The sequence below is a fragment of the Canis lupus genome, chromosome 27, assembly GCF_003254725.2.
Source record: "Canis lupus dingo isolate Sandy chromosome 27, ASM325472v2, whole genome shotgun sequence".
In the NCBI taxonomy this organism is placed as follows: domain Eukaryota; kingdom Metazoa; phylum Chordata; class Mammalia; order Carnivora; family Canidae; genus Canis; species Canis lupus.
The window spans coordinates 26363820-26391547 of record NC_064269.1 but is presented as its reverse complement, the minus strand read 5'-3'; the positions used below and the strand labels follow the sequence as shown (position 1 = coordinate 26391547).

At 42.6% G+C, this 27728-nt stretch overlaps 3 protein-coding genes across 5 annotated transcripts in view; all 3 read right to left on the bottom strand.

Moving 5' to 3' along the window:
- Positions 1-27370, bottom strand: part of LOC112665480 (cationic amino acid transporter 3-like) — a 69691-nt gene extending 42321 nt beyond the window's left edge. The window contains exons 1-2 of the mRNA XM_035707336.2: positions 27280-27370; positions 26657-26704 (exon numbers count right to left, since the gene is read on the bottom strand). The gene's annotated coding sequence lies outside the window, so the exon portion shown is untranslated. The remainder of the gene's footprint in view (positions 1-26656; positions 26705-27279) is intronic.
- Positions 66-27371, bottom strand: LOC112665487 (cationic amino acid transporter 3-like). 3 transcript variants are annotated; one of them, XM_035707339.2, is made up of 3 exons: positions 27280-27371; positions 26657-26704; positions 66-3321 (listed from the first exon to the last, which is right to left on the bottom strand). In XM_035707339.2, exon 3 carries the CDS (start codon positions 3133-3135, stop codon positions 1372-1374), a length of 1764 nt encoding a protein of 587 aa, XP_035563232.2. In that variant the 5' UTR covers positions 3136-3321; positions 26657-26704; positions 27280-27371; the 3' UTR covers positions 66-1371. The 3 variants fall into 3 exon arrangements, with proteins under 3 accessions (XP_035563232.2, XP_035563233.2, XP_035563231.2); XM_035707340.2 differs by lacking the exon at positions 26657-26704 and having other exon boundaries at positions 27280-27370; XM_035707338.2 differs by lacking the exon at positions 27280-27371 and having other exon boundaries at positions 26657-26785.
- LOC112665486 (cationic amino acid transporter 3-like) lies at positions 12805-27369 on the bottom strand. The gene is made up of 4 exons (XM_035707342.2): positions 27280-27369; positions 26657-26704; positions 14060-15027; positions 12805-13742 (listed from the first exon to the last, which is right to left on the bottom strand). Exons 3-4 carry the CDS (start codon positions 15020-15022, stop codon positions 13731-13733), a joined length of 975 nt encoding a protein of 324 aa, XP_035563235.1. The 5' UTR covers positions 15023-15027; positions 26657-26704; positions 27280-27369; the 3' UTR covers positions 12805-13730.
- Positions 27372-27728: the final 357 nt, after the last annotated feature.

The following is a 27728-nucleotide window of genomic DNA, read 5'->3' as shown; positions in this document are numbered from 1 at the left end:
AGATACCTTCTTTACCTATCATTTACAATCATAAAGAAAATAAAGATACATAGATAACTGTGGTATTTCATTTTTAAAATTTCAGCTTTATTGTGGTATAATTGACATAAAATTTTAAGATATTTTATGAGTACATTGTGGTGATTTGGTATACATATACATTGTAAAACGATTCACTGATTTCCCCACTGTGAAAGGATTAACAATCATATTTTAATCTAAATGTTTAATTAAATGATGGTAAATGTTCAAAGTATACCATTGTTTCCCTCCCTTCATCTTTACATGTGGAAGGTCTTCAGCTATAGCTTTGGTTTTCAAAATGTGGTCCCTGGACCAGGAGCATCAGCATTACCTGGGAACTTGTTAGGACAAGTTCTAGGTCTCTCCCAGACCTACTGAATTCCCAAGCCTGGGGATTAGTCACAGCAGTCTTTTGTTTTCACAAACCCTCCAGGTAAGGTGACACTTGCTGAAGTTTAGGCATCACTGAACAGAGTACTATTCCTGGCTTCTCTCTACCCCTTCTATTACTGTGACTTTGATTAGTGAATTGAAGAGAGCACTGAACGTGCCCAGCTCAGCCATGTTCACTTTTTTGTTGGGTTTCTCTTTTTATCCAGAATCAACTTACCCACAGGACACATGATATATCCAATAACATGTTAACATCCAAGAACTTATACAGATCAACACCAAAAAACGACAACTAATCCAATAGAAAATGGACAGAGGGCCTGAATAAACATTTTCCAAAGAAGACATACCAGATGGATAACAGGCACATGGAAAATGCTCAGCATCACTAATCACTGGGGAATGTATACTAGAACTATACTGAGGTATCACTTTACACAGAATAGGTAAAATTAAAAAGGCAAGAAATAGCAAGTGTTGGCAAGGATGTGGAGAAAAAGGAGCCCTTATGAACTGTCAGCGTGAATGTAAATTGTTGCTGCCATTATGGAGATCATTCTGGAAGTTCTTCAGAAAATTAAAAATAAAACTACCATATTATGCAGTATTTCCACTACTGAATATGAACCCAAAGAAAACAAAAATATTTTGTCAAGTTTCTTTTAATAATAACCTTATAAAATCCAATATGCAGTACAGGCACAATTGAAAAGTATATCAAAAAAAAAAGGAGAAAGAATATAAACACATCCTTCATTTCACAATAAATACAGAGCTGTATTAGTGTTCTTCTACCAACTACCCATGGGAGGCCTGGCTTTTCATATGCTCAAAAGTACTCTCCATTACTGTGCAGGGGGACCAGACAGCATTCAGGTATGATAATATCAAACCACATATGTACTGGCACTGCTGAGTTCAAGGTCTACAGTTTGGGCCCTAAGCGAAGTGGGGTTAAGGGACCAGGCTGTGCTGGATCCCATAGCTGAAGTAGATAGCAAATCCAATCAGCATCCAAATACCAAGTAGGGCCCAGGTGACAGCTGTCACCTGCATCATAAGACAAACATTCAGAAAGATGCTCAGGAGTGGGAGGAGAGGCAGACCAGGTACCTTAAAGTGAAGGGGAGAGGAGCTCTGTGGTTGTCTCCAGATGACTCCAGTGATCCCAGTGATGAACACCAGGAGCAGCACAACCACTGTGATCCACCATGGGTCTCCAGAAAGCAGACCTGGCCACGAGGCCAGCACCAGGCAGAGCAGAGTCAGAAGTAGAGCAAGCAGTGAGGAGCAAACAGAGACAACCTGGCCAGACAGTGGAGTAGGGGTGGGGCTGCCTGGAAAAAACAGTCCCCGTAGAGTCAGCTTCTCTGCTGCAGGTTCATTCTCATCCTGCACCTGCACTCCATTTCTCTCATACCTCATCTCAGGCTGATATCTGAGGATAAGAACACAAAGAGCCACCAGGGAGTAAGCTAGTAGAGCCCCAACTGACATGAGGTCCAGAAAATCAGTGAGTTCAAAGAAGAATGCCATGATTGCTGCAATAATGCCAAAGATCACAGTGGCCACATTGGGGGTGTATGTGCCAGTTTGGATGCTGGCAAGTACAGGAAAGAGGAGGCCATCCTGTGCCATCATGTATATCAGATTACGTATGGGAAGCATAAAGCCAAAGAGGCTGACAGAAAGACTACAGAGGAATGCAAAAGTTACAGCATAGTAAGCAGGGGCCCAGCCAATATGGAGAAATGCCTCAGGCAAGGTGCTCCCAGGTCGGAGCTGGTAGTAAGGCACCATAAGTGTAAGTGATGCAGAGACACCAAAATACACCAAAATGCAGATGAGCAGCGAAATCACAATGCCCATGGGGATGGAACGCTCAGGATTCTGGGCTTCTTCAACTCTGGAAATAATAATGCTGAAACCTATAAATGCATAGAAACAGGTAGGTGATCCACAGAGAATCCCCTGGAAGCCAAATGGCACGAATCCTCCGGAGCCCAGAGGGCCCAAGCTCAAGGTGTCATTGAGTCCGGCCTTTTTGTAGTCCTCTTCTGTGAGCTTCCAGTTGTGTAGGTCCCCCTTCATGAAGCCAGAGATGATGACAAAACTGAGAACCAAAAGTTTCACTAATGTGACCACTTTGGAAAGTAGGAAAATCCACCTATTCCTCAGAGTCAGCAATTCCATGAGCAACAACACAAGGCCCACAACAATGAAGCCTAAAATTTCTCCAAGGACTTGGGGAACATTCGGTGAAATACTCTCATGCCGGGTCTGAGAAATGTGGTTTCCGAGCAAATTGTCAAAAGCTAAGGTCCAGGCCTGGGCCACAGTAACTGTATGAGCAGCAAAGAACACAATAAGGTTCCAGCCAGTGATGAAAGCCCAGAGTTCACCTACAGTGATATAGGTGTAGAGATATGCAGAGCCAGCATGAGGAACCCGGACACCAAACTCTGCATAGCACAGACCAGCCAACATAGAAGATAGGCTGGCTACCAACATGCAGATCAGTATGGATGGTCCTGTTTGATCTCGAACCACTTCACCAGCCAGGACATACACACCTACCCCCACTGTGCAGCCCACACCCAGTGCCACTAAATCCAGAGTGCTCAGTCTTCTGGCAGGGGCCAACCCATTCACGTCTTCTTCCAGTATACGTCTGTGTACCAGCTTTTGGCCAATTCTGCGAAGTACCTGACACAGCATTCTAGCTGGAATTGAAGAGGATTCTAGGATCAGAGAGCTGGAGCAAGTCCAGGAGTGAAGAGTCTGGGATCAGGTTCGATGAGGCTGAGTTAAGCTGAGTTGGGTTGGGGCTGCGAAGGCCCATTGCTCAGGCTTCAAAGCTATGGCTTCAAATTTTTCCTGTTATGTGCTATCCCTCCATAGTGCCTAAGTAAACAATACATATTTATTGAACAATGGTGTTCAACCAACCAGCTAAAGCTCAGAAGTCCCATGTCACTTACTGCAGCACAAATATCACAGAACACCAAAAGACATCATAGAAAAAGCAACCCTGCTTTCCCCCCAGAAAAAGGGCCAATGGCTCCCAACATTCTGCTTTATAACATATCACATGATACATTCCCACTTAGGTTCATCTAACTCATGTAGCCTTATGTACTAATTAAGCTCTGAGACACAACAGGGCATAGAGGTATCATACAGTAGTTCTCACATGGGATGTATGTGCAGTGCTTGAGCATGAGTTATGACATAAAATCCACAGATTGGATGGCCTCGTTGCAATTATAGACCCATTCTAAAAATATCATCTGAGGTTAAAATACAAATTTGGTTCCCCATTCATAAACCCTTAGCCCCTACATCAGCTAGCCAAGGTCAGATGGACTTTGGCTCCCTTTTCTCCTCACTTTGCATTATCCATTCAGCTGTACTGATGGCCAAGAATGTACAGACCACCCCTTCCCTTTACCCACGTAGGACCACAAGGGTGCTGTGAACAGAGAGTAGGAGGGAGAAAGGGGCAGGGCCTTCATAACCACCTGCAAGGAGGAGAGGACCAGGCTGCCTGGGAAGGAAATACTGCAGAAATGGGGGCAGCAGCCCCACTCCAGAGTCCAGTACTGAGGAGGGAGAGGAGCCAGGAAGGTGATTTTGTGAATTCTGACATTCAATACACCTCACCCAAAGCAATCAGGCAAAATTCACAGTTTTCATATCCACAGTTATGAGGATGTGATGGGTAAGGAGAAAAATAAGTCACCTAGCTCAGTAGCCCACAACCTAGGGAGGGAGAGTCTCCTCCCTCTCTGGGCTCCAGGAGAGAAGGTGAGCTCGCTTCTGCAGACAGTCTCCTCACTGGCCACACTGTGCTCTATACACACTCTGTGCCATCTGTGATGTCAGCTGTCAGGGGCCTGGAGACCCTGCTCTGCTCTGTGAGCTTGTGTCAAAATACTCAATTATAACTCCATGCTAATTTTTCAAAAAGAATTATTTTTAATTCATTCAAACCATTGTCTGAATATATATATATATATGTATATATACATATATATATATATTATTTTTTTTAATGAACATACCTTCCATGTGGTTCCTCCTACCTTCTCCTACCCTGCTGCTATTTAAATAATCAGCTCCACAAGGAGATCAAGGCTTTGGATGGACAATTCACAGCAATGCCCCAAAAAGGACTCTGGAGAACAGAGAAAACTAAGTGATGCAGTCCCCACTCTCTTCCCTACTCAGAGTTCGATTTTGAGAGAATTTTAGGAAATGTTTGTAGAGGTTTCTAAAGGCAAAAAAATCAAGTCAAATTTGAAAAGTCTAATATAGAACACACTGAAGGTTTGATTGAAGGAGATGGACAGGGATGGGCTAAAAGGGTAATGGGTATTAAGGACTGTACTTGATGACAAGTGGGTATTAAATGTAAATAATCAATCACTAAATTCGACTCCTGAAATCAATATTACCATATATTTTAACTGAGTAGAATTTAAATAAAAAATAAAAAAAAACACAAGAAAATAATTGAAAACTCTTCTCTATACATTGTTAAAAGACATCTTTGGGTTATGGGACAGATTTTCTGTCCACAAATCCATCTAGACTCCTTTTTGCCACTCACCAGCTCCAGTATTATGATTAACCAAGAAGCACATGAGATAGATAAGGAGGATCGGTTCTTATCTCATGGACCTTTTCTACATAACAAGTTTGATGAGATATCCTCCACCCACCCCCAGGCTTCAAACCCTTCTGTGGTTCCTACTGCTCTTCCTTCATCTCCTTCCTTCCTTCATCATCTGACCTGTGCTTGTCCCTCTCGTGTCATCCCATGGTGCTAAACACTTGGGGGGTCCTAGGCTTACTGAGTTAGGCCAGACTATCAAAAAATTCAATATTTATAATAATGGTAATAATAGCCTCTTTGCCTGTGGATGCCTCATTTTATTTCTGGAGGGGTAGTGCTGGGTACTATGGAGGTAAGAGCAATGACCATTATGGAGGAAAGGCTGGCTATGAGACTTGGCCCTTCCATAGATCACATGGACTCCGGGAATTTCCTCACTCTCTCTAAGCCTCAGTCTCCTCATCCACAAGGGACCTCACCTGACCTTCCTCATTGGATCAGCATGATAATTCAGGGAGAAGATGCAAACCATCACACACCACTGGCGGAGCATCACTGGGTCACCATCCTGAAGCACAATTCTAGTGGAATTAAGGATGCACATATACCCTCCCATCCCACAACCCCTCTCCCAGGTGCACACCTCTGGGAAACTCTCCTTAGTCCATAAGGAGCCCATTAAGCATGTTCATCACAGGACTATTTGTGGCAGGAAGTAGGACCTGTGCCAGTGTCTGTTCCTAGAGGAATATATAGTAAGTAAAATGTGCCATGTGTGCACAATGAAATATTACACAGAAGTCAGAGATAATAAAGTAGATTTATAGACAGCAACTTGGGTAGATCTCAGAAACAGCATTAGGTAGCAAAAGTAAAAGCTGGATAATGTTTATAGCACAAAGCCATTTATGTCAGCATAAAAACAACCAACAACTGCTGGATATTTGTCAAGAAGACAAATATACCTATTAAAATTGTCAAATGTCATATTATTCTTGTGCTCAAAACCTTCCACTGGTTTCTCTTTTTATTCAGAATAGAATCCAGAGTCTGCATTTATAATGACCTACAAAGTCCTACAGTATTTGTCACTGACCCAGCTACTTTCACCTTCTGTTTTTCTCTCTTCCCACTCATTTTTCTCTAGTCACTGGCCTCCTAACATACCAGGTAAGACCCTACTTCAGGGCCTTTGTTGCCGTCCACTATTACTGCACCACTTCTAGCCTGGATATTCACTGCATTTGGTGAAATAGCAAGTTTGTAACACTGCCTTCCTGAATCACCCCACATACAACCGTGGCCTGTTCCTAACCACAGACAGATGGCATCTCCCTACCCTTCATTTTTCCATAGTACTTGTCACTACTTAAGGTAGTATATGTTTTACTCATTTATTTTTTTCATAATTTGTCTCACTCCATAAAAGTGTAAGCTACATGAAAGCAGGACATTTTTAAAGTTGTTTTGCTCCTGGATGTATTCCCCACATCTATATCTGTGCCTAACACAAGCAGGACTATATTTAGTAAATGATTGACTATATCTAAATACACATGTAAAGCATGGGTTGGAAAGCATTTGTTATATAGACTACAGCAAGTGCTTCCAGTGAAGAGGGGAAATGAGAATAGAGGTAAGAATGAACGGGGAAGGGCAGCCCGGGTGGCTCAGTGGTTTAGCGCCGCCTTCAGCCCAGGGCGTGATCCTGGAGACCTAGGATTGAGTCCCACATCCGGCCCCCTGCATGGAGCCTGCTTCTCCCTCTTCCTGTGTCTCTGCCTCTCTCTCTCTCTCTCTTTCTCTCTCTCTCTCTCTGTCTGTCTCTCATGCATAAATAAATAAAATCTTTAAAAAAAAGAATGAATGGGGAAAATAAAATGCATTGAAAGGGGCCTGAACATGTCATTACTGAGGGAGGGATTGACTCCACAGCAGGTTAGACATGGGAATGGCAAGAGATAATGTTGTAAGAGGACCTAGTACAGAGCCCAATAAATTACAGGCACTCAACTGTGGAAGGAGCCTTGATGTCCATCGAAAGATGAATGGATAAAGAAGATGTGGTTTATGTATACAATGGAATATTACTCAGCCATTAGAAACGACAAATACCCACCATTTGCTTCAACGTGGATGGAACTGGAGGGTATTATGCTGAGTGAAGTAAGTCAATAGGAGAAGGACAAACAGTGTATGTTCTCATTCATTTTGGGAATATAAATAATAGTGAAAGGGAATAGAAGGGAAGGGAGAAGAAATGTGTGGGAAATATCAGAAAGGGAGACAGAACATAGAGACTCCTAACTCTGGGAAATGAACTAGGGGTGGTGGAAGGGGAGGAGGGCAGGGGGTGGGGGTGAATGGGTGACGGGCACTGAGGGGGGCACTTGAGGGGATGAGCACTGGGTGTTGTTCTGTATGTTGGCAAAGTGAACACCAATAAAAAATAAATTTATTATAAAAAAATTACAGGCACTCAATAGATTTAAATTGAAGGGGAATCAGAATCCTGTAATCTTCAGGATATTCAGAATACAAAGAAGGAGGACCTGCTAGAAAGAGGGTGAGAACAGGGAAGATGAGACACCCCTCCTACTAGCTCCCTCTGAATCCATTTCCCTTTTCCCAATTCTTTCTCCTTCAGCTCTTTCCACTGCCCTTGGAGGCTTCTGTAGTTAGCACTAAGGATGCTCGTACCATGTTTCTCTCTTTGGGGGACTGCCCCCAGCCATCTACCCTCAACAAAGTCACAATAGTGGTTCTTCACATTTGTTGAATCATAGACACCTTTCAGGTTGGTCACCTCAAAAAAATGTCATTCATTCTTCTGAAGTCCATTCATGGATCCTGAGCAGGATTCCCAAGGATGACCATCTGAATGGCAGGGTCAGAGAGGGCTAGTGTTTTTGATAATTTCTGTTTCCCCCAGCTATGTTGTTCAGGGTGGTCCTTGTGCTCTTCCCACTTTTACTGATGACGAGGGAAAGTGGGCCCCCAGACACAGTATGAAGATCTCAGAGAAGCAATCCAAAGAACAAAATATCTGGGAATTAAAGAATCACATTTTATGACTCCAATAGAAGCAGGAAAAACAAACAATGAACAAGCCACTCTACAGTAGAGAAAGCAAACCCATGATTGGGAATCCTGAGAGAGTCTACCAATCCAGCTTATAACCATACATCCTCAAGAGAAAGATCATCCTCAAACACCATGTCCATAAATTCCCTTTCTCTGAGCAATACTCTTGCATTATTTCAATGGTTTCTATTCAGTCCAGAAACTCTGATCCAGCTACCAGAGCTCCACCTTAATACTCCACCTACCCTCAGGTCCATCACCTCCTTCCTCACTTCAGCTCTTCACATGATGACATACTTTTTCTGGGATGGGCCTTTGGCTTGGGTAAGTTGTCTACAGTTTCAGGGAGGCCTTCCTTACTCCTTCTGTCCAGTCTTGATCCTATACCTCCTCTCAATTCTATTCTACAGTCTTTCCACTACATTGAGGAACCTTTCTTAATCCATTCCTGACTGATCTCCATCTCTGACCTTCCTCCCCTTCCTTCCAGCTCTTATAGCCCATCCTGATGGTCAGCTGAAACTAATTTTCCCATTTAATCTGGTGGTATCCTGGGTGTGTCCCTTAAGTTCCTTTACAGTCTAAGAGCATCCATATGGAAGCATCAGGATCCATGTATGCCCTCCTCTTTCTGACTTCTATATTTACAGTTTCAACCCTCATTACTTGGGACAAGGGTCTGCTTGTAATTGTACCAAGCAGCCATAGGTGACATTTAGAACAGAGGCAATTAAAATAGAGCTGTATTTACTGACCACTATATCCTGAGATTCCTAGAAGACTTTTTAGAACATTTATTTATTTATTTCTAAAAATAGTGAAAGGGCCAGATAGAGGTGTAATAAACAGGAGACTAGAACATACATCAGCATCTATTTCAAGAGTGTTCTGAGGATATTTCCTAATGAGAGGCCTGGGTCTGTGAATCTCAGTTTAAGTAGGAAATAGTTTCTCCCAAAGGATGTCCTTGGCCCAGGAGAGGTGCTTCAAGAAATGCAGAGAGGGGCCAGGGTACATGAAGCCAGTTTGTATGGATTCCATAATGGCCCTGGTTCCCCCTTCCCTCCCTTCTCCTCCCTGTGTTTCTCTCAGTCTCTGAGCTCCTTCCTAACTCCAAACAAAAGTTTCATCCCAAGTTCCCAAAAAAGAATTCTTGTCAAATCCAACAATCCACCCATGAAATTGCAGGTAGTCTTGCTTTCCTAGATAGCTCCACTCACTCTCTTTTGTCCTGGAGGTCATGGTGTTCACTTTTCTGTCTCTGAGATGGGTAGTGCCCTCACTCTGGACCTTTCCTTTCAAAACATTTTTCCAAGGCAGTTAAGCTTTGGTTCCTGGTTGGGTGTTAACACTGGTTCCTGTGGTTGGGTGTTAACACTCCTGCCAATAAAGAAGTTGGCCTTGCGGCTCCTCCTGAGTAGCTTCAAAGATAGTTTAGATACCAGTTGCTTCACTAAAAGTCTGATAAATACTGGAGAGGAAGGCTAATGAGACTGTTTAATGATTATTTTTAAGTTCTCAACATTTCACAGAAGTGGACTTGAAATGTAACATCCCTAGAAATTTTATCAATCCCTTTGTATCAAAGCACAGCTCCATCCTGATCCCAAAGTGTATAAATACTCTCCTCCTCCTTAAAATTTCCAGACAATGAAAGTGCACCTTTGTTTCCCTCACTTCATTTTTACATCATCAAGGCCTTCAGATGGAGCTTTGAGTCTTTAAAGTGTGGCCCCTGGACCAGCAGCATCAGCATCACCTGTGAACTTGTTAGAAGTACAAGTTCTGGGCTCCACCCAGACCTACTGAATTCTGAATGTTGGTGATGGAGTCCCAGCAATCTGTTTTCACAAGCCCTTCAGGTGAGGTGACCCCTGCTGAAGTTTGAGCATCACTGAGCAGAGTACTAATCCTGGCCTTTCTCCATCCCTCTTCACTGTAACTTTGATTAGTGAGTTGTATAAATAGAACTGAGCATACCCAGCTTAGCCTTTTCCAGTTTTTTGTTTTTTATCCAGAGCCAACCTGCCCAAAAGACACATGCATTCCAACTTGATCATACAGGAGAAATTCTCATAAAAGTAGGCTCCTGTATTGGGAGGCAGAGGTTGCTCAGTACTACTTGTTATGAGGAGTAAGTCAGTTGTTATGAGGAGTAAGTCAGTCTGTCTGAGTGATGTAGGGTTAGCAAGCCAATTTAAGCTGCAGATCTAAAGCTGATAGTTTGATTATCTGTCTCTATGTCCTTGATTATCAGTTTATTCCAAACATAGAAGGGAAAAATAGGATCTTATTTATTGTACCTCTAAAGCTCCAACAATGAGTTCTAGTGATAAATGGGCAGGATGCAGGTTCAGATCACATGCAGTAAAGGGACACAGTTGAGAGAATAACAGGTCAGAAGAGCCAGAGGAAATCATAGGATTTTTTTTAAGTACACAGAATTTTACAAATGCTTGGTTCTAACTTCACATGTTATAGATAAAAAAGAAGATCATGGAAGGCACTGAGTGGCTTGTCCAAGCTCACATTGCTGCTTAACGGTGGAAACAAGATCAGGATCCATAACACATGGCTCTCAGATGTGCACTTTCTGAGCAGGTGGACCAAAGCAGACAACAACAGTAGAGAAACTTGAAAATCCAAGAATGCTGATGTCGCCAAGTCGAAGAACCAGCCTTAGGGATTTTCAGCATGGGCTGTAGGTTCAAAGCCAGAGTGCTTTGTGCTCAGAGGAAAGCTCTGGCTGCAAGACACCTGTGCATGCTATTGCCCCTTCACATAGCCAAGGTTCAAACTACACAGCCTGCTCAGTGTGCTCTGAATACTGCTTCGTTTTCCTGTGCTTTTCCTCCTGGTATTCTCACTGCTTACAGTTGCTTCCTGCCACCTATATGTGGAAAATCCTATCTGTCCCTGGAGAGAGCCAACTCAAATGCCAATCCTCTACAAAATCTTCTCTGATTTCACCAATCAACCCTCACCACTGTGCCAGCCATAAATAATCATCCTCCACTCTGAATTCCCAAGACACTTTATTTGTATATTACTTATGAAAACACTGTCCACTTTGTGTTACAGCTATGCTTTACCCATTGTGTTAGAATATAAGCTTCTTAAAGGCAGGGCTCATATTTCATCTTTTTTTTTTTTGCCTTTTTCTAATTTCTTTCATTTTTTTATTGCAGTATAATTAACATACAATTATTCTCAGCAGTAAAATATAATGACTCAACGATTTCACACATTTCTCGGTGCTAATCATGATAAGTGCACTCTTTATTTCCTTTCTCTATTTCACTCATCCTCACACCCACCTCATCTTTCACAGTCACTCATTTATTCCCTATATTTGGGAGTCAGAGGTGGTTTTCATGGTCTCTTTTTTTTTTCTTGTTTGCTCATTTTAAAAAATTTCCTAAGTCTCATATATGAGTGAAAACATAGGATATTTGCCTTTCTTAGATTGACTTTTTAAAATTAGTATTATAACTTCTTGGTCCAATCTTTTCATTACAAATAGCAAAATGTCATTCTTATTTATGTCTCAGTAATATTCCAGTGTGTGTGTGGGAAGGGTTGTGTTTGTATGTGTATCACATCTTTTTTATCCATTCATCTATTTTTTTCAATTAATCTATTGATGAACACTTGGGCTGCTTCCATTTCCTGGCTATTGTGAATAATGCTGCAATAAACATAGGAGTTGACACATCTTTTCTAACTCATGTGACTAAAGGTTTTGCACAGAAAAGGAAACCAACAAAACAAAAAGGCAACCTACTGAATGATATAAAATACTTGCAAATGATATGTCTGATAAAGGGGTTAATATCTAAAATACATAAAGAACTTATACAACTCAACACCAAAACCCCCAAATAATCCAATTAAAAATGAGCACAGGACCTGAATAAATATTGTTCCTAAGAAGACATACAGCTGGCCAACAGACACATGAAAAGATGGTCAGCATTCCTAAACATCAGGGAAATGCAAATTAAAACCATGATGAGATATCATTTTACATCAATTAGAATGATTGAATTAAAGACAAGAAAGAATGAGTGTTGGTGAACACCTGAAGAAAAAGGAATGCTGATGCACTGTTAGTGAAAACTTTTTTTACAATCAAGATCATATTTTTAATAAGAATATCATGAAAGACTCTTCCTTGATGTCCTAATTTGAACAATGTCACAATGATAAACTTTCCTTTTTTTTTTGTATATTTTTTACTGGAGTTCGATTTGCCAACATATAGTATAACACCCAGTGCTCATCCTGTCAAACGTCCCCCTCAGTGCCTATCACCCAGTCACCCCATCCCCCTGCCCACCTCGCCTTCCACTACCCCTTGTTCGTTTCCCAGAGTTAGGAGTCTCTCATGTTCTGTCATCCTCTCTGATATTTCCCACTCATTTGCTCTTCTTTCCCCTATAATCCCTTTCACTATGTTTTATAGTCCCTGTATGAATGAAACCATATAATGTTTGTCCTTCTCCAATTGACTTATTTCACTCAGCATAATGCCCCCCAGTTCTATCCACATTGAAGCAATTGGTGGGTATTCATCATTTCAGTGTCCATCGAAAGATGAATAGATAAAGAAGATATACATATATATATATATATATATATATATATATATATATACACACACACACACACACACACAATGGAATATTACTGTTGATAGAAATGTAAATTTGTGTACCAACTATGGAAAGGAGTATGCTTGTTCCTTAACAAATTCAAAATAGAATAACTATATGACCCAGTATTTCCCCTCTTGTGTATTTACCCAAGGAAAACAAAAACACTTTGTCTAGTTTCTTTTAATAATAATTGTTTTAAAGGCAGCAAGAAGCTACAGACACAATTGAAAAGCAGACTAGTAAAAAAAGAAAAGCAACCAAAAAAAAAAAAATCCTTCACTCCACAACACAAGCAGAGCTGTATTAGTATTTTCCTACCAATTATCCATGGGAAGCCCCACATTCCATCAGCTCAAGAGTTCTCCCCATTGTTTTGCAGGGGAATCAGATTGCATTCAGGTATGATAATGTCCAACCAAATATGTACTGGTACTGCTGAGTTCAGGTCTACAATTTTGGCCCTAACTTAAGTATGGTTAGAGACCAGGCTATACTGGATCCCGTAGGCAATGTAGAGAGCAAACCCAATCAGCATCCAAACACCAAGTAGGGCCCAGGTGACAGCTGTCATCTGCATCATAAGACAAACATTCACAAAGATGCTCAGGAGTGGGAGGAGAGGCAGACCAGGTACCTTAAAGTGGAGGGGAGAGGAGCTTTGTGGCTGTCTCCAGATGACCCCAGTGATCCCAGTGATGAGCACCAGGAGCAGCACAACCACTGTGATCCACCATGGGTCTCCAGAAAGCAGACCTGGCCACTGGGTCTGCACCAGGACCAGGCAGAGCAGAGTCAGCAGTAGAGCAAGCAGTGAGGAGCAAACAGAGACAACCTGGCCAGAGAGTGGAGTGGGGGTGGAGCTGTCTGGAAAAATTATTCGGTGTAGAGTGAGCTTCTCTGTTGCAGATCCATTCTCCTCCTGTACCTGTGCTTCATTTCCTCCACTCTCCATCTCAGGCTGATATCTGAGGATGAGAACATAAAAAGCCACCAGGGAGTAATCTAGCAGGGCCCCAAGTGACATGAGGTCCACAAGATCAGTGAGTCCAAAGAAGAATGTCATGATTGCTACAGTAATGCCAAAGATCATGGTACCCATGATGGGGGCACATGTGCCAGTCCTGATTCTGGCAAGGACAGGAAAGAGGAGGCCATCCTGTGCCATCACATATATAGCCTGACTTATGGGGAACATATAGCCCAAGAAGCTTGCAGAAAGACTACAGAGGAATCCAAAAGCTACAGCATAGTAAGCAGGGGCCCATCCTATATGAGCAAATACCTGAGGCAAGGTGCTTCCAGGTCGGAGCTGGTAGTAAGGCACCATAAGAGTCAGTGCCACAGAGACACCAAAATACACCAAAAAACAGATGAGCAATGAAATCACAATACCCATGGAGATGGAACGCTTGGGATTCTGGGTTCTTTTTACTATGTCAACAATATATCCAAAACCTATAAATACATAGAAGCAGGTAGCTGATCCACGGAGAATCCCCCGGAAGCCAAAAGGCATGAATCCTCCGGAGCCCAGAGAACCCAGGCTAGATGTCTCATTGAGTCCAGCCTTTATGTAGTCCTCTTCTGTGAGCTTCCAGTTGTGCAGGTCCCCCTTCATGAAGCCAGAGATGATGAAAAAACTGACAACCAAAAGGTTCACCACTGTGACCACTTTAGAAACCAAAAAAAGCTGCCTAATGTTCAGAGTCAGCAATTCTATTAGCAACAACACCAGGCCCATGGCAAAGAAGCCTAGAATTTTTGCAAAAACACGGGAAACATGCAATGAAATGCTCTCAGTCAGGGCCTGAGAGATTTGGTTCCCAAACAGATTGTCCAAAGCCAAAGTCCAGGCCTGGATCACGAGGGCTGTATAGGCAACAAAGGAGAGGATGAGGTTCCAGCCAGTGACAAAAGCCCCAAGTTCGCCTACAGTGACATAAGTGTAGAGATATGAAAAGCCAGAGTGTGGAACCCGGGCACTAATCTCTGCATAGCACAGTCCAGCCAACACTGAAGCTAGGCCGGCCACCAAAAAGCAGATCACAGTAGATGGTCCTGCTATATCTCTAGCTACCTCACCAGCCAGGAAATACACACTTATATCCAGTATGTAGTCCAAACCTAGGACCATTAATTCCACAGTGTTCAGGCTTCTGGATTGCTTATTTGTAGCCTCTGGCTTCTCCAGTTTACGTTTCTGTACCAGCTTTTGACCCAATCTGCGAAGTGTCTGACACGGCATCCTAGCTGGAATTGAAGAGGATTGTAGGATCAGAGTTGTAGCAAGTGCAGGGTTTGGAGAGACTCAGATCGGGTTCAGTGAGGCTGAGTTAAGCTCAGTTGGGTTGAGGATGGTGAGTTCTGTTGTTCAGGCTTTAAAGCTGCTGCTTCATATTTTTCTTATGCTGCCTCTCCATAATGCCTAAGACATGGTAGCAAATCAATATTTACTGAGCCCATTATTCGGCTCACCAACCAAACTCAGAAGTGCCATGTCACCTGTTGCAACCCAAATAGCATATAAGAGGACACCAAAGACTTCATTGAAATATCAACACTGCTTTTCCCCCAGAAAAAAGGTCCAAATACTTTCCAACATTTACCATTTTTACACACCACACGTGTATCATCCCATTGCATTCATCTAATTCCTGTAGCTTCATGTACTAATTAAACTTTAAGACTTAACATGAAATGAATGTATAGTGCAGGAGTTCACATACAGGAATATGCATGGTGCTTGAGTGTGAGTTATGACACATTAATTAATCAGCTGGATGCCTCTTTGCAATTATGAATTCATTTTAAAATATCATCTAGCTTTAACATACAAATGTTGATCCTTCAATCTTAAAACTCTTAGCCTCGGGATGCCTGGGTGGCTCAGAGTTTGAGTGTCTGCCTTTGACTCAGGGCGTGATCCTGGGGTCCAGGATTGAGTCCCACTTTGGGCTTCTGCAGAGAGTCTGCTTCTCCCTCTGCCTGTGTCTCTGCCTCACTCTCTCTGTCTCTCATGAACAAATAAATAAAATCTTAAAAAAATAAACTGAAAAACCCTTAGCCTCTATATCAGCTATCCAAGGTCAAATGGCACTTTCCCCCCCTTTCTCCTCATTCTGCCTCATGCATTCAGCTCTACTGATGGTCAAGAGTGTATAGTCCACCCCTTCCCTTTATCCACCTAGGCTCTGATGTGAACAGAAAGGAGAAGGGCTAAAGGGGCAGGGCCTTCATAACCACCTGCAAGAAGGAGAGGACCAGGCTGCCTGGGAAGGAAATACTGCAGAAATGGGAGCATCAGCCACCCCAGGATCCGGGACTGAGAAGGGAAAGAAGCCAGGAAGACAGTTTTGTGAATTCTGGCATTCAATACATCTCACCCTAAGCAACCAGGCAAAGTTTGTTATAGTTTTTATGTACACAGTTATAAGAGTGTGATGTGTAGAGAGAAAATAAATGAGTCACCTCATTCAGTAGCTCACAACCTAAACAATTCTTCCTTCTGTCTCTTCCCTCTCTGAGTTCCAGGAGAAAAGGTGAGCTCACTTCTGCAAACAGTCTCCTCACTGGCCACACTGTGCTCTCTACACACCCTGCGCCATCTGTGATGCCAGCTGCCAGGGGCCTGGAGACCCTGCATGTTTTTCTTCCTACTCCCTCCCCCACCTGCTGCTATTCAAATTGTCCCCTCCATTTGAGAAAGGCTTTGGATGAATAATTCACTGCAAAGCCCCAGAAATGGAGAACAGAGAACCCCAACTCTCCTCTGTGCTTAGGCTTTGGTTTTGAGAGAATCACAAGAATGTTATCTGAGGTTTTATTTATTTTTTTTAAATTTTCATTTATTTATGATAGTCACAGAGAGAGAGAGAGGCAGAGACATAGGCAGAGGGAGAAGCAGGCTCCATGCACCGAGAGCCCGATGTGGGATTCGATCCCGGGTCTCCAGGATCGCGCCCTGGGCCAAAGGCAGGCGCTAAACTGCTGCGCCACCCAGGGATCCCGTTATCTAAGGTTTTAAAAGACTGAAAGATCAAGTTGAAATTGAGAGGTCTTCTCCATAGATAATTAAAAGGGACTCTTTTTTAATTTTTATTTTTTTATAATAAATTTATTTTTTATTGGTGTTCAATTTGCCAACATACAGAATAACACCCAGTGCTCATCCCGTCAAGTGCCCCCCTCAGTGCCCATCACCCATTCATTCCCACTCCCCGCCCACCTCCCCTTCCACCACCCCTAGTTCGTTTCCCAGAGTTAGGAGTCTTTCATGTTCTGTCTCCTTAAAAGGAACTATTGGTTTATGGGTCAGCCCCATAAGATGTCTACAAATCCATCTAGACTCCTTATTTGCCACTCACCAGTTCCAATGTTATGATTTACCAACAAACACCCAAGATATATAAGAAGGCACAGTTCTTAGCTCATGGAAACCTTCTACACTATATATGTGACTGAGGTGCTCCCTCCCCCTACCCCAGGCTTCAGACCCTTCTGTGGTTCCCACTGCCCTTCCCTCATAGTCTTTCCTTCCTTCATCATGTGAACTGTGCTCATTCCTCCAGCCTCATCCCCTGCCCAGTTCCTGCTCCAGCTGCTAAATTCTACACTCATTCTGTTCCCTTGCCTCTAATGCCTTCTTGACCCCTTCACTTAGCTAATCTCCACTTCTCTTTCAGTTCCCAGCTCAAGAGTGCTTCCTCAGGAAGCCTCCCCAGACCATTATGCTGCCCTTCCTATGTGCTCTCATAGCACCTGGGCTTCCCCCATGTGCCATTTATCCTAATGTATCCAAATCCCAGCCATCTTGCCTGTCTCCTCCTTCAGACTGTAAGTAAGTAGTTGTTAACCAAATGACCACACTGTGAAGAGTAACCTGAGAGAGCACATAATCCTATCTACCTGACTTTGAGATACATACTTTTAGCCAGACAAGCTTTATATACCTGGATCAAGTAAAGATATAAATGCTATCACCTTCCTTGTAGAGGGCAAGCAAAAGAAAAGTGTGGAGGGAAAACCAATTGCAATAAAACCTTGACTGCCCATTATTCACACATTATCCATAACTGTGTGTCAGTTATGAGCCACATAGGATGATAAAGAATTGTTTACCTTTGAAGAAGCTTGTTTAAAAATATGAGGCTTCCTGGGGTTATAGGCAACCAACCATTCAGTTAGAGAATTCCTACTATTTTGAAGGCATCATGCTCAAGTGCCATAATCCAGGTAGGATGTCTTAAGAAGAGGTTCTCACTTCAGGGACAAAAGGAGGCCTAGTGAAGACACCTGGGGACATACTCAAACTTCAGATCCTCTTCCCCTGGATATTCTTGTCCACTAGCCCTGGACTTCCCATGACTGCTCTAAATCATCTCACCTGAGTAGAAACTGTCCTGAAGTTCAAAGAGAAGAAATTGTAAAATTCACAGAAGGGCAGCACAATTTATTAGTAAAGAGTAAGGTTCTGCAGGTAGATGGTTCAGGTTCAAATAACAATTAAACCTCACAGCTGTTGACTCTGTAGAAATTAGTTCACTTCTTGGGGCTTTAGTTTCCACAATAGTCAAATGGGAATAAAAGTAAATTCCTCCTACTGTAGTTGTGACGATTAAGTGAAATTATGCCTGCCTGGAAATTACTTAACTCAGTGCTTAGCAAACAATATGGACTTAATATCCAAATCCCCAAATTGAAAAACAATTAGTCTATAAGTGTTTAGTTACAAAATCATTCACTAAAACTACAGCCTGTGTGCTAGCCCTCATTTTCTGTATAATTTGTCTTGAAACTCTAAGGATTCTAAGTCTCTAATTAGACATCCTCATCCATGCTGGTGCTAAACATGTGGGAGGTCCTAGGCTCACTGAATTAGACCAAAAACTGAAAAATATAAGGTCAAGTTCAATGATAATGATGATGATGATGATGATGATGATAAATTGGCCTATGGATGCCTCATCTTATTTCTGGGAAAAGCAGTGCTGGGTACTACAGTGTTAAGAACAGTGAATACTATGTCAGAAATGCTGCATGTGAGCCCTGGCTCTTCTGTGTGACCACATGAACTTGGGGAATTTCCTCACTCTCTCTAAGCCTCAGTCTCCTTAGCCACAAGGGCCCTCACCTGACCTCCCTCACTGGGTCAGCATGAGAATTCAGTGAGAAGATACAAACCATCATGTACTGCTGGGGGGAGTATCGCTGGGTCACCATCTTGAAGCACAATCCCATTGGAATTAAGAATGCACATACCTTCCCACCCCACAGGGTGCCAGGTGTACACCCCTAGGAAACAATTTTCTGAGTCCATAAGGAGCCCATGTGAACACGTTCATCACAGGACTGTTTGTGACAGGAAGTGGGGATTGTGCCAATGTCTGTTCCTAGAGAAATACATAAGTAAAATGTGCTGTGTGCACAATAAAATATGACACAGCAGTCAGAAATAATACAACAGATTTACAGATACCAACTTGGGTATATCTCAGAAACAACATTAGGGAGCAAAAGTAAAAGCAGGTGAGGTATACATAAAATGCCATTTATATACAATTTAAAAATATCCAAAAAATGCTATGTATTTGTCAAGCATCCACATGCATCTGTTAAAAAGGTCACATCATTTCTCTCATGGAAACCTTCCTCTAGTTTCCTTTTTTAGTCAGAGTAGAAGCCAAAGTTTTCATTTGCAATAGCTTACAGAGTTCTACAGTATTAGTCACTGACTCAGCTACCTCTCAACCTTTTCTTTCTCTTCCCACTCATCTCTCTGTAGCCACTGGTTTTCTAAGCTTTTAGACCTTCTAATATACCAGTCCAGATCCTACCTCAGGGCCTTGGTACTGGCTGTCCCCTGTAACAGCACTAATTCTAGCCCAGATATCCACATGGCAGCTTCCTTCACTACCTTTGGTGAAATAGCACGTTTGTAGCACAGCCTTCCTAAATTACCCCACATACAACTGCAGTCCCCTCCTAAGCATCCACAACAGACCTCTTTTCTGTAGTACTGATCACTACATGTTTTACTTATTTGCTCACTTTGTCTCACTCCAATAGAATGTAAGCTCCGTGAAAGCCAGATTTTTTTTAATTTTTATTTATTTATTTATGATAGAGCGAGAGAGAGAGAGAGACAGGCAGAGGGAGAAGCAGGCCCCATGCACCGGGAGCCCGACATGGGATTCGATCCCGGGTCTCCAGGATCGCGCCCTGGGCCAAAGGCAGGCGCTAAACCGCTGCGCCACCCAGGGATCCCCAAAAGCCAGATTTTTAAAACTGTTTTTCTCCCGGTTGTATTCTCTGCACTTACATCTGTACCTGACGGAGTCAGCACTGTATTTGTTGATTAATTTATCTAAATACATATGTAGAGCATGGACTGGAGGAGCATTTGTTAAATACACTAAAGCAAGCACCTCCAGGGAGGAGGGGAAATGAGAATAAAAATAAGGATGAGGGACGCCTGGGTGGCTCAGTGGTTGAGTGTCTGCCTTCGGTTCAGGGTGTGATCCTGGGGTTCCAGGATTGAGTCTCACATCGGGCTCCCTGTGGGGAGCTGCTTCTCTCTCAGCCTATGTCTCTGCCTTCTTTCTGTCTCTCATGAATAAATAAAGAAAATCTTAAAAAAAAAAAAAAGGATGAAAGGGGAAAATAAAATGCATTGAAATGGGTCTGACAGGAAGTGATGATGCTAACACACCATGACTGGGAGAGGGACTGACCCCACTCTGTGCATGGCAGGTTCCACACAGGAATTGCAGGAGATAATGTTGTGAGAGGACCTGGTAAAGGGCCTGATAAATGGCAGACATTCAGTAGATTTAAATAGAAGGGGAACCGGAATCCTGTGACCACCAGAACATGGAGAATACAAAGAAAGAATATGTGCTAGAAAGAGGGTGAATTACAGGGAAGACGGGGCATCCCCCTACTAGATCCCTCTGAACCCATTTCCCTTTTCCCAATTCCTCTTTCTCCTCCAGCTCCTTCAACTGTCCTTGGAGTCTCCTAATGTTGGCACTAAGGATGCTTGTACCATGTTTCTCTCTTTGGGAAACTGTCCACAGCCACCTACCTCCCAACAAAGACACACCAGTGGTTCTTCACATTTATTGAATCACAGGCCCCTCTGAGGTGACCAACCAAAGAAAATGTCATTCACTCTTCTGAACTCTATCCATGGACCCCAAGCAGGAATCTCAGAGGAGGACCATATGAATGGCAGGGTCAGAGATGGGTAATGCTTGATAATTTCTATTTCCTCTGTTGCTTTCAGGGTGGTCCTGAGCTTTTCCCACTTTTACTGAAGATGTGGGACAATGAGCCCACAAAGTGTGAAGATACCAGAGAAGCAACTTAAAGAACAAAATATCTTTGGATTAAATAATCATATTTTATGACTCCAACAGAAGCAAGCAGAACAAACAATGAACAAGCAAACTTAAAGAAGAGAGACCTAATACATAATTGGGAATCCTGACAGAGGCTATCCCAAAATCAGCTTGTAACCATACAGAGAAACATCATCCTCAAACACCATGTTCAGAAATGCCCTCTTTCTGTGCAGTAATATGTGATTCTTCCAACGGTTTCCCTTCAGTCCAGATCTCTGACCCAGCTATCAGAGCCCTGCCCCCAAAACTCCCCCTGCCTTCAGGCCCATCACCTCCTTCCTAACTCAGCTTCTCACATCCTGATTCACCCTTCCTGGGATGAGTCTGTGGCCTGGATAAGTTACCTGCCCTGCCAGGGACGCTCTCCTTACTCCTTTCTGTCCAGTCTTGACCCTCTAGCTTTTTCTCAATCCTATTCTACAACCTTTTCACATGATCTAGGAAGACTTTCCTAAGCCTTTCTGACTGATCCCTGTCTCTAACCTTCTTCCCCTACCTTTCTGGACTTATAAGCCTTCCTGGTGTTGAGCTAAAATAATTTTCCCTTTCTGTCTGCTGGTGTCCTGTGTTTATCATTTAAATTCTTTCATAATCTAAAAGCTTCCAGAGAGCAGGACCAGACTTCATGTACCCCCTCCTTCTGATTTCCATACTTCCACACTAACCCTCACTACTCAGGACAGAGATAGGCTCATAATTGTACCAAGCAACCATAAGTGGCATTTAGGACAGAGAAAATGAATATATAGATGTATTGAATGACTTCTATATCTTGAGATTCCTAGTTTTTTTTTTCCTCTGGAAGAAAGAAAGGGCCAATCCCAGATAAAAACAGGAGATTAGAACATGCCCCATCATTTATTTTAAGACTGTTTCCTTAAAACATTTCCCAGTGTGGACCCTAGGTCTATGAATATCAGGTTAATTAGGAAACAGTCTCTTCCAAAGGAGGTGCTACTTAGGCGAGGTGCTAAAAGAAATACAGAGGGGGCCTGGGGACATGTAGCCAGCTTGTATGAATTCCCTGATGCTTGTGGCACCACTTTTCTCCCTCTCTTGCCTCTGTTTCCCTGAGATCCTTCCAAACTCTAAAACAAAGTTCCAAACCAAGTCTACCAGAAGATCTTCTGTCAAATCCAAAAATCCACCCACTAAATTGCAGATAGTCTTGCTTTCCCAGCCAGCTCAACCTACTCTCCTTGGCACTGGTGGTCATTGTGTTCATTCCTCTATCTTGAGAAGGGTACCCTCATTTTGGACCTTTTCTTTTCAAAATATTTTTCCAAGGCAATAAGTTCCATTGGTTCCTGTAGTTGGGTGTTAACACTCCTGCCAATCAGGAAGTCGGCCTTATTGCTCCTCCTGAATTGTTTCAAAGATAGTTTGGATGCTAGTTGCTTTGCTAGCAGTTTGCTATAGATATGAAAGAAAGGCTAATGAAGCTGTTAAAAGCTATTTTAAGTTCTCAAGGTGAACCTTAAATGCAACATCTCTAGAGATTACAGCAATCCCTTTGTATCCACACACAGCTCTTTCATGATTTCAAATTATATAAATTCTTTTGTCCTTCTTAAAATTTCCAGACAATGAAAACTCTAGACCCAATCAAACTAGTGGCTCCCAAGCATAAAAGTATAAAGCTTTTAGTTAAGTTTTGCTTCTTCAGAACTTCTGAAGTCCTAATTCAATCAGCCCTGCAACTCTGGTTGGGGGCGGTCGGGAGTACAACAGTAGGGGTTTTGTGTTCAGGGCAACAGCTTAAAATAATAGTAAGTGTGGTGCATGTGTACACCAACACTTCCAAAGTGGAAACAGGTCAGAATACGTATGAAAAGGTAAACGGAGCAAAGGCCACCTGAATACTGGGTCGAATCTCATATCCAAGGATAGAAGAAATTAGTTAACAAAACCAAATGAAGAATGGAATCTTCCCAATTTCTCTTTCTCTTTGTTCCTTCTCTAGAAGCTGTTTTCAATCATGGTCATTCATTTATTCATTCAAGAAATATACTGCTCCCCAAAATATTTTTTAATTCAATTAATTAACATGTAGTGTATCATTAGTTTCAGATGTAGAGTTCAATTATTCATCAGTTGCTTATAACACCCAGTGCTCATTATATCCCATGTCCTTCTTAATGCCATTCACCCAGTTACCCCATCCTCTCACCCACCTCCCCTCCAGCATTCTTCATTTGGTCTCCAAATATTAAGCATTATGGGTAAAGCAAAGGAAAACAAATATCCATCCCTCCACTCAAGTTGCTTACATTCCTACAGTGGGAAGCAAAAACTAACAAATATTTAACGAAAATCTACATTATATTGGATTTGGAATCAATGCTGCAGAGAAAAGGAAAGCAAAAAAGGTGAGGATGTGCTGAGCAGGTGTTGTGATTTTAAAATGGGTGGTCCACGGGATGCCTGGGTGGCTGTGGTTGAGCATCTGCCTTCCACTCAGGCCGTGATCCTGGGGTCTGGGGATCAAGTCCCACATCAGGTTCCTTACAAGGAGCCTCCTTCTACCTATGTCTCTGCCTTCCTCTCTGTGTCTCTCAAGAATAAACAAAATCTTTAAAATAATAAAATAAGATAAAATAAAATAAAAGTAAAATAAAATGGGTGGTCCAAGAAGGCCTCACCTTCACATTGTTATTGCAGCCATCACCAGCATCCATCTCCAGAACTTGTTCATCTTCCTCAGCTGAAACTATACCCATTAAATAGTAGCTCCTCATTTTTCCCTCCTTGCAGCCCCTGGCAACCCCATTCTACTTCCTGTCCCTATGAATTTGACTACTTAAGTACCTCATGTAAGTGGAATCATAATAGTTTCCTTTTGTGACCAGCTTATTTCACTTAGTATAATGTCTTCAAGGTTCATCAAGTTGTAGGATGTGTTAGAATGTCTTTCCTCTTCAAGGCTGAATAATATTCCATTGTGTATATATCCCATATCTTGTTGATCCATCCATACACTGATGACCATGCTGGTTGTTTCACCTATTAGCTGTTGTGACTAATGCTGTTATGAACATGGATATACAAATATCTTTTGTAGACCCTGCTTTTAATGCCTTGGAATATATACCCAGAAGTGGGATTGCTGGATCATATGGTAGCTATATATAATTTTTTAAGATATCACCATATAGTTTTCCACAGTGGCTGCCTTGTTTTACATTCCCACCATCAATGTGCAATTGTCCCAATTTCTCCACATCCTCACCAACATTCATTATCCTCTGTTTTTCAATTGCAGCCATCCTACTGGGTGTGAAACAGTATTTGGCTATTTTTGAGGAATAACTTGGAGACCTGTGGGGCCAGGACACAGTGAGTGAGGGGGAAGTTCAAAGGAAGAGGTCAGAGAGAAAGCAGGAAGCCAGATCCTTCATGTAGGGTCTAAGAGTCACTGTGAGGACTTTGGCTGTTACTCTGGATGTGTTAGAAACCTTAGAAATACTGAGAGTTTCACATGTTGCCTACTAAATTTCATGTTCTGTGAACAACATATTGAGTTCTCACACTAAATAGAGACCTCCTCCAGAGTTTGAAAACAAGGCATGGAGACAAGTTTTGCAGAGCTCTCAGTAGATGCCTGGTGTGTCTAACAACACACTAAGGGCTGAACAAGCTTCATTCTTGCATTTACCTCCCTCTTTAGATGCCAAAGAAGAGATGGCATACAGCCTCCATGGGGGAGTGACATGACAGACTGCTTTCACTGCAGCTGTTTAGATTTATTTCTAGATTACCTCTAGGCAGGGCTAGATCACTTAAAATTCAAAAGAAAGTCACTTTAGTATTGTTCACTATCTTGGTTATTCCCTCCATTACTCTGGATAATCAAGAGCTGCCATGGAGATAAAGGGCATATTTCTGGAACTTAGTGAAATTAAGGACCCAAAGACAGGTTAGGGTAGAATATTAGATTGGGGAAAGATCCATGAGAATCTAGCAATTGTAAGTCTTTTTATGAAGTGCAACCAAGACTTGGACTTGAAGGCATGGTAGCCCCCAAACTGTCATCTCATTAGAAAGGGAGAACACAGCCACCTCCTCCAACTCATCTACCTACCCTATCACCCCCAGTACTACACCTCTCAAGTCCCATCCCAATCTGGCAGAGGTTGAATTTCAAGTCACTAAAATGCATTTAGATGCAGACAAACATAGACCAGATCAACTGTATGTAGACCAAATCCATCCATCCAAACGCAGGCAAAAATCTATGTAGACGTAGAAGAAAACATTTTGCTCCCTCCCCACAATACATATGGAACATGCAAACACTACACTAGTATCATTACACTATTATTTGGGCAAACAATCAGACTTTCTCTAGAGGCTGTATAGACTCTATATTATCTAGTATCATACTCAAGTGGTTGTGAACAAGGTGGCTATTCTTAGTCCCTCTGGGATAACTGCAGAGAAGACAAAGATAAATGAAGTGTTCCTCATTCATGATTTGACAGGTTGACATGTTTAGTTTCAATCAGAATTCACTTCTGGAAATTTTTAACATTTCTTTCACACCAAAACCAGATAGCCTGGCAAATGAGAAAAGCCTAAGCTGCTGCTGCTTTTAGATTTGTTCTTTCTACTCCCCACTCTGCTTTGTAATTTCTGTGATGATAAAAGAAAAAAAAAGAATGAGAATAAACCAAAAGAATATAATCCAAAAACCATAGTTCTCAATTTTGGATATATGTGGTGACAGAAATTGGCCTGTCCACGTGATTTCACATAAACTAAGGTTAAAAGTGAACTTGCCTTTTGGAAGCACATATCAATTGATAATGGAGAGAAGTTGGCCAAAGACCACTACAGGGCAAGAGAAAGATAACCTAGAGATGAACATTTGCCACATATATTCAATAAAAAAGGTGTCGTATGTGGATAAGTGTTGTCTGGGCTTCTGGTGTTGGAGTACTGCCCACAGTGTACACGGTGGTGGGAAGGGAGGAGAACAGTTTAAGATTATAAAGGCCTTTATTATTATTTTTAAAATATTTTGTCTATTTATTTGTGAGAGAGTGAGAGACACACAGAGAGAGAGGCAGAGACACAGGCAGAGGGAGATGCAGGCGCCATGCAGGGAGCCCGATGTGGGACTCAATCCTAGGACTAGGATCACACACTGAGCCTGAGGCAGGAGCTCAACCACTGAGCCACTTAGGCATCCCTCTAAAAGCCTTTAAAATTAGAGTTGTAAACAAGTTTTCTGATAACAGCAAACTCCCTCTTGAAGACCTAGTATTTTAAAGACCACTAGGCAGCCACACCCCAGGGGAATTTGGTAATCTTTCCTCCTACAGCTTGACTTGGCCCATAATCCATCCCCACCACAACTTTTTTCAATTAGATAAGAAAGGTAAGGAGATACTTTCAGCAGCTGTAAAAATAGATATCTGTCTCCTTGAGCCTAGAGGGAGAAGCCCCTTAAATCCTGCCTGGTGATAGGGGCCTACCTTATTACACTTGACCGCTGTTCATCAAAGTCCACACCAATGTCCTCCCTAAGAAAATATGATACAGAGATTTTCAGACTCTTCAGTGAGAAAGTGGGGCAAAACATGAAGGATGCAGCAGAGCCAGGTGGAAGACTCTTCATTCATTCAAAGAACATGTGTAAGCACATGGTGTGCTGGGCCCTGTGGGAGAGACAGAGACGAAGAAAGCAAGCTGTGCACCAGGTCAGAAAGGAAAAGCTGGGAAGGAAGGCAGGGCAAACAGGTGGGAAGATGGTGGGGAAGCGCCAAGGAATAATCTTCCCTAACTCAGATTTTGCTCATCAGAGCTGAGACCCTTTTTGGTCTGGAGAAGAACAGAGTGTAAGCCTCCCAATCCTTCAGATTCTAGCAAACCTACCTCCCTTCCTAAACTCACAAGGCGTCTCGTCTACACCCCCTGATCCAAAGTATAGCTCTGGTGCCATGAGATACCCTCTGTTCAATCCCCCACAAGACATTGGCTTCATTAATTAATTAATTAATTCATTAATTAAGCCAGTGACACTCCAAGCCCAGCCTTCTTCCTCTCTGGCTCTGTCTCAGTTTTTTTTCCAACTCTATAAACAGAAGAAATTACTTACCGATGGGCTTCATTTTTGCCTCAGAGGAGAGAGACCTGAGAATAAAGTGCCAGCCAAACCCGGGGACAGGGAAAGACTTGGCCAAGCTGTCAGGACTTGAGAGGAGCTTAGCAGAAGGCAGCAGCAGGAGGGGCACTCGGGGAGGTGGAGCCTCTGGGAGGCGTGGCTTCAAGGGAGGCCAAGGCTTTGGGAACAGTGGGAAAGTGTGAAGGAGGTGGCTTAGCCAAAATCCTGAAGGAAGGCTAGAGGTGGGCAATGGAAGACTAGCGGGGCCTTGTGTAGGTGAGGCGGTTGACTGAGAGCTTAAATGGGACTTTGTTGGAGACTTTGTTGGCAGCAAGATGTGAATTTATAAGTAAACAAGCTCTCCAGGGTCCTGGGTTTGGAAGAGGTCCTGGTTGGCTAGAGGAGATTGTGGGGGGCCAGGTGGAGCCCAGCCTGTGATTATT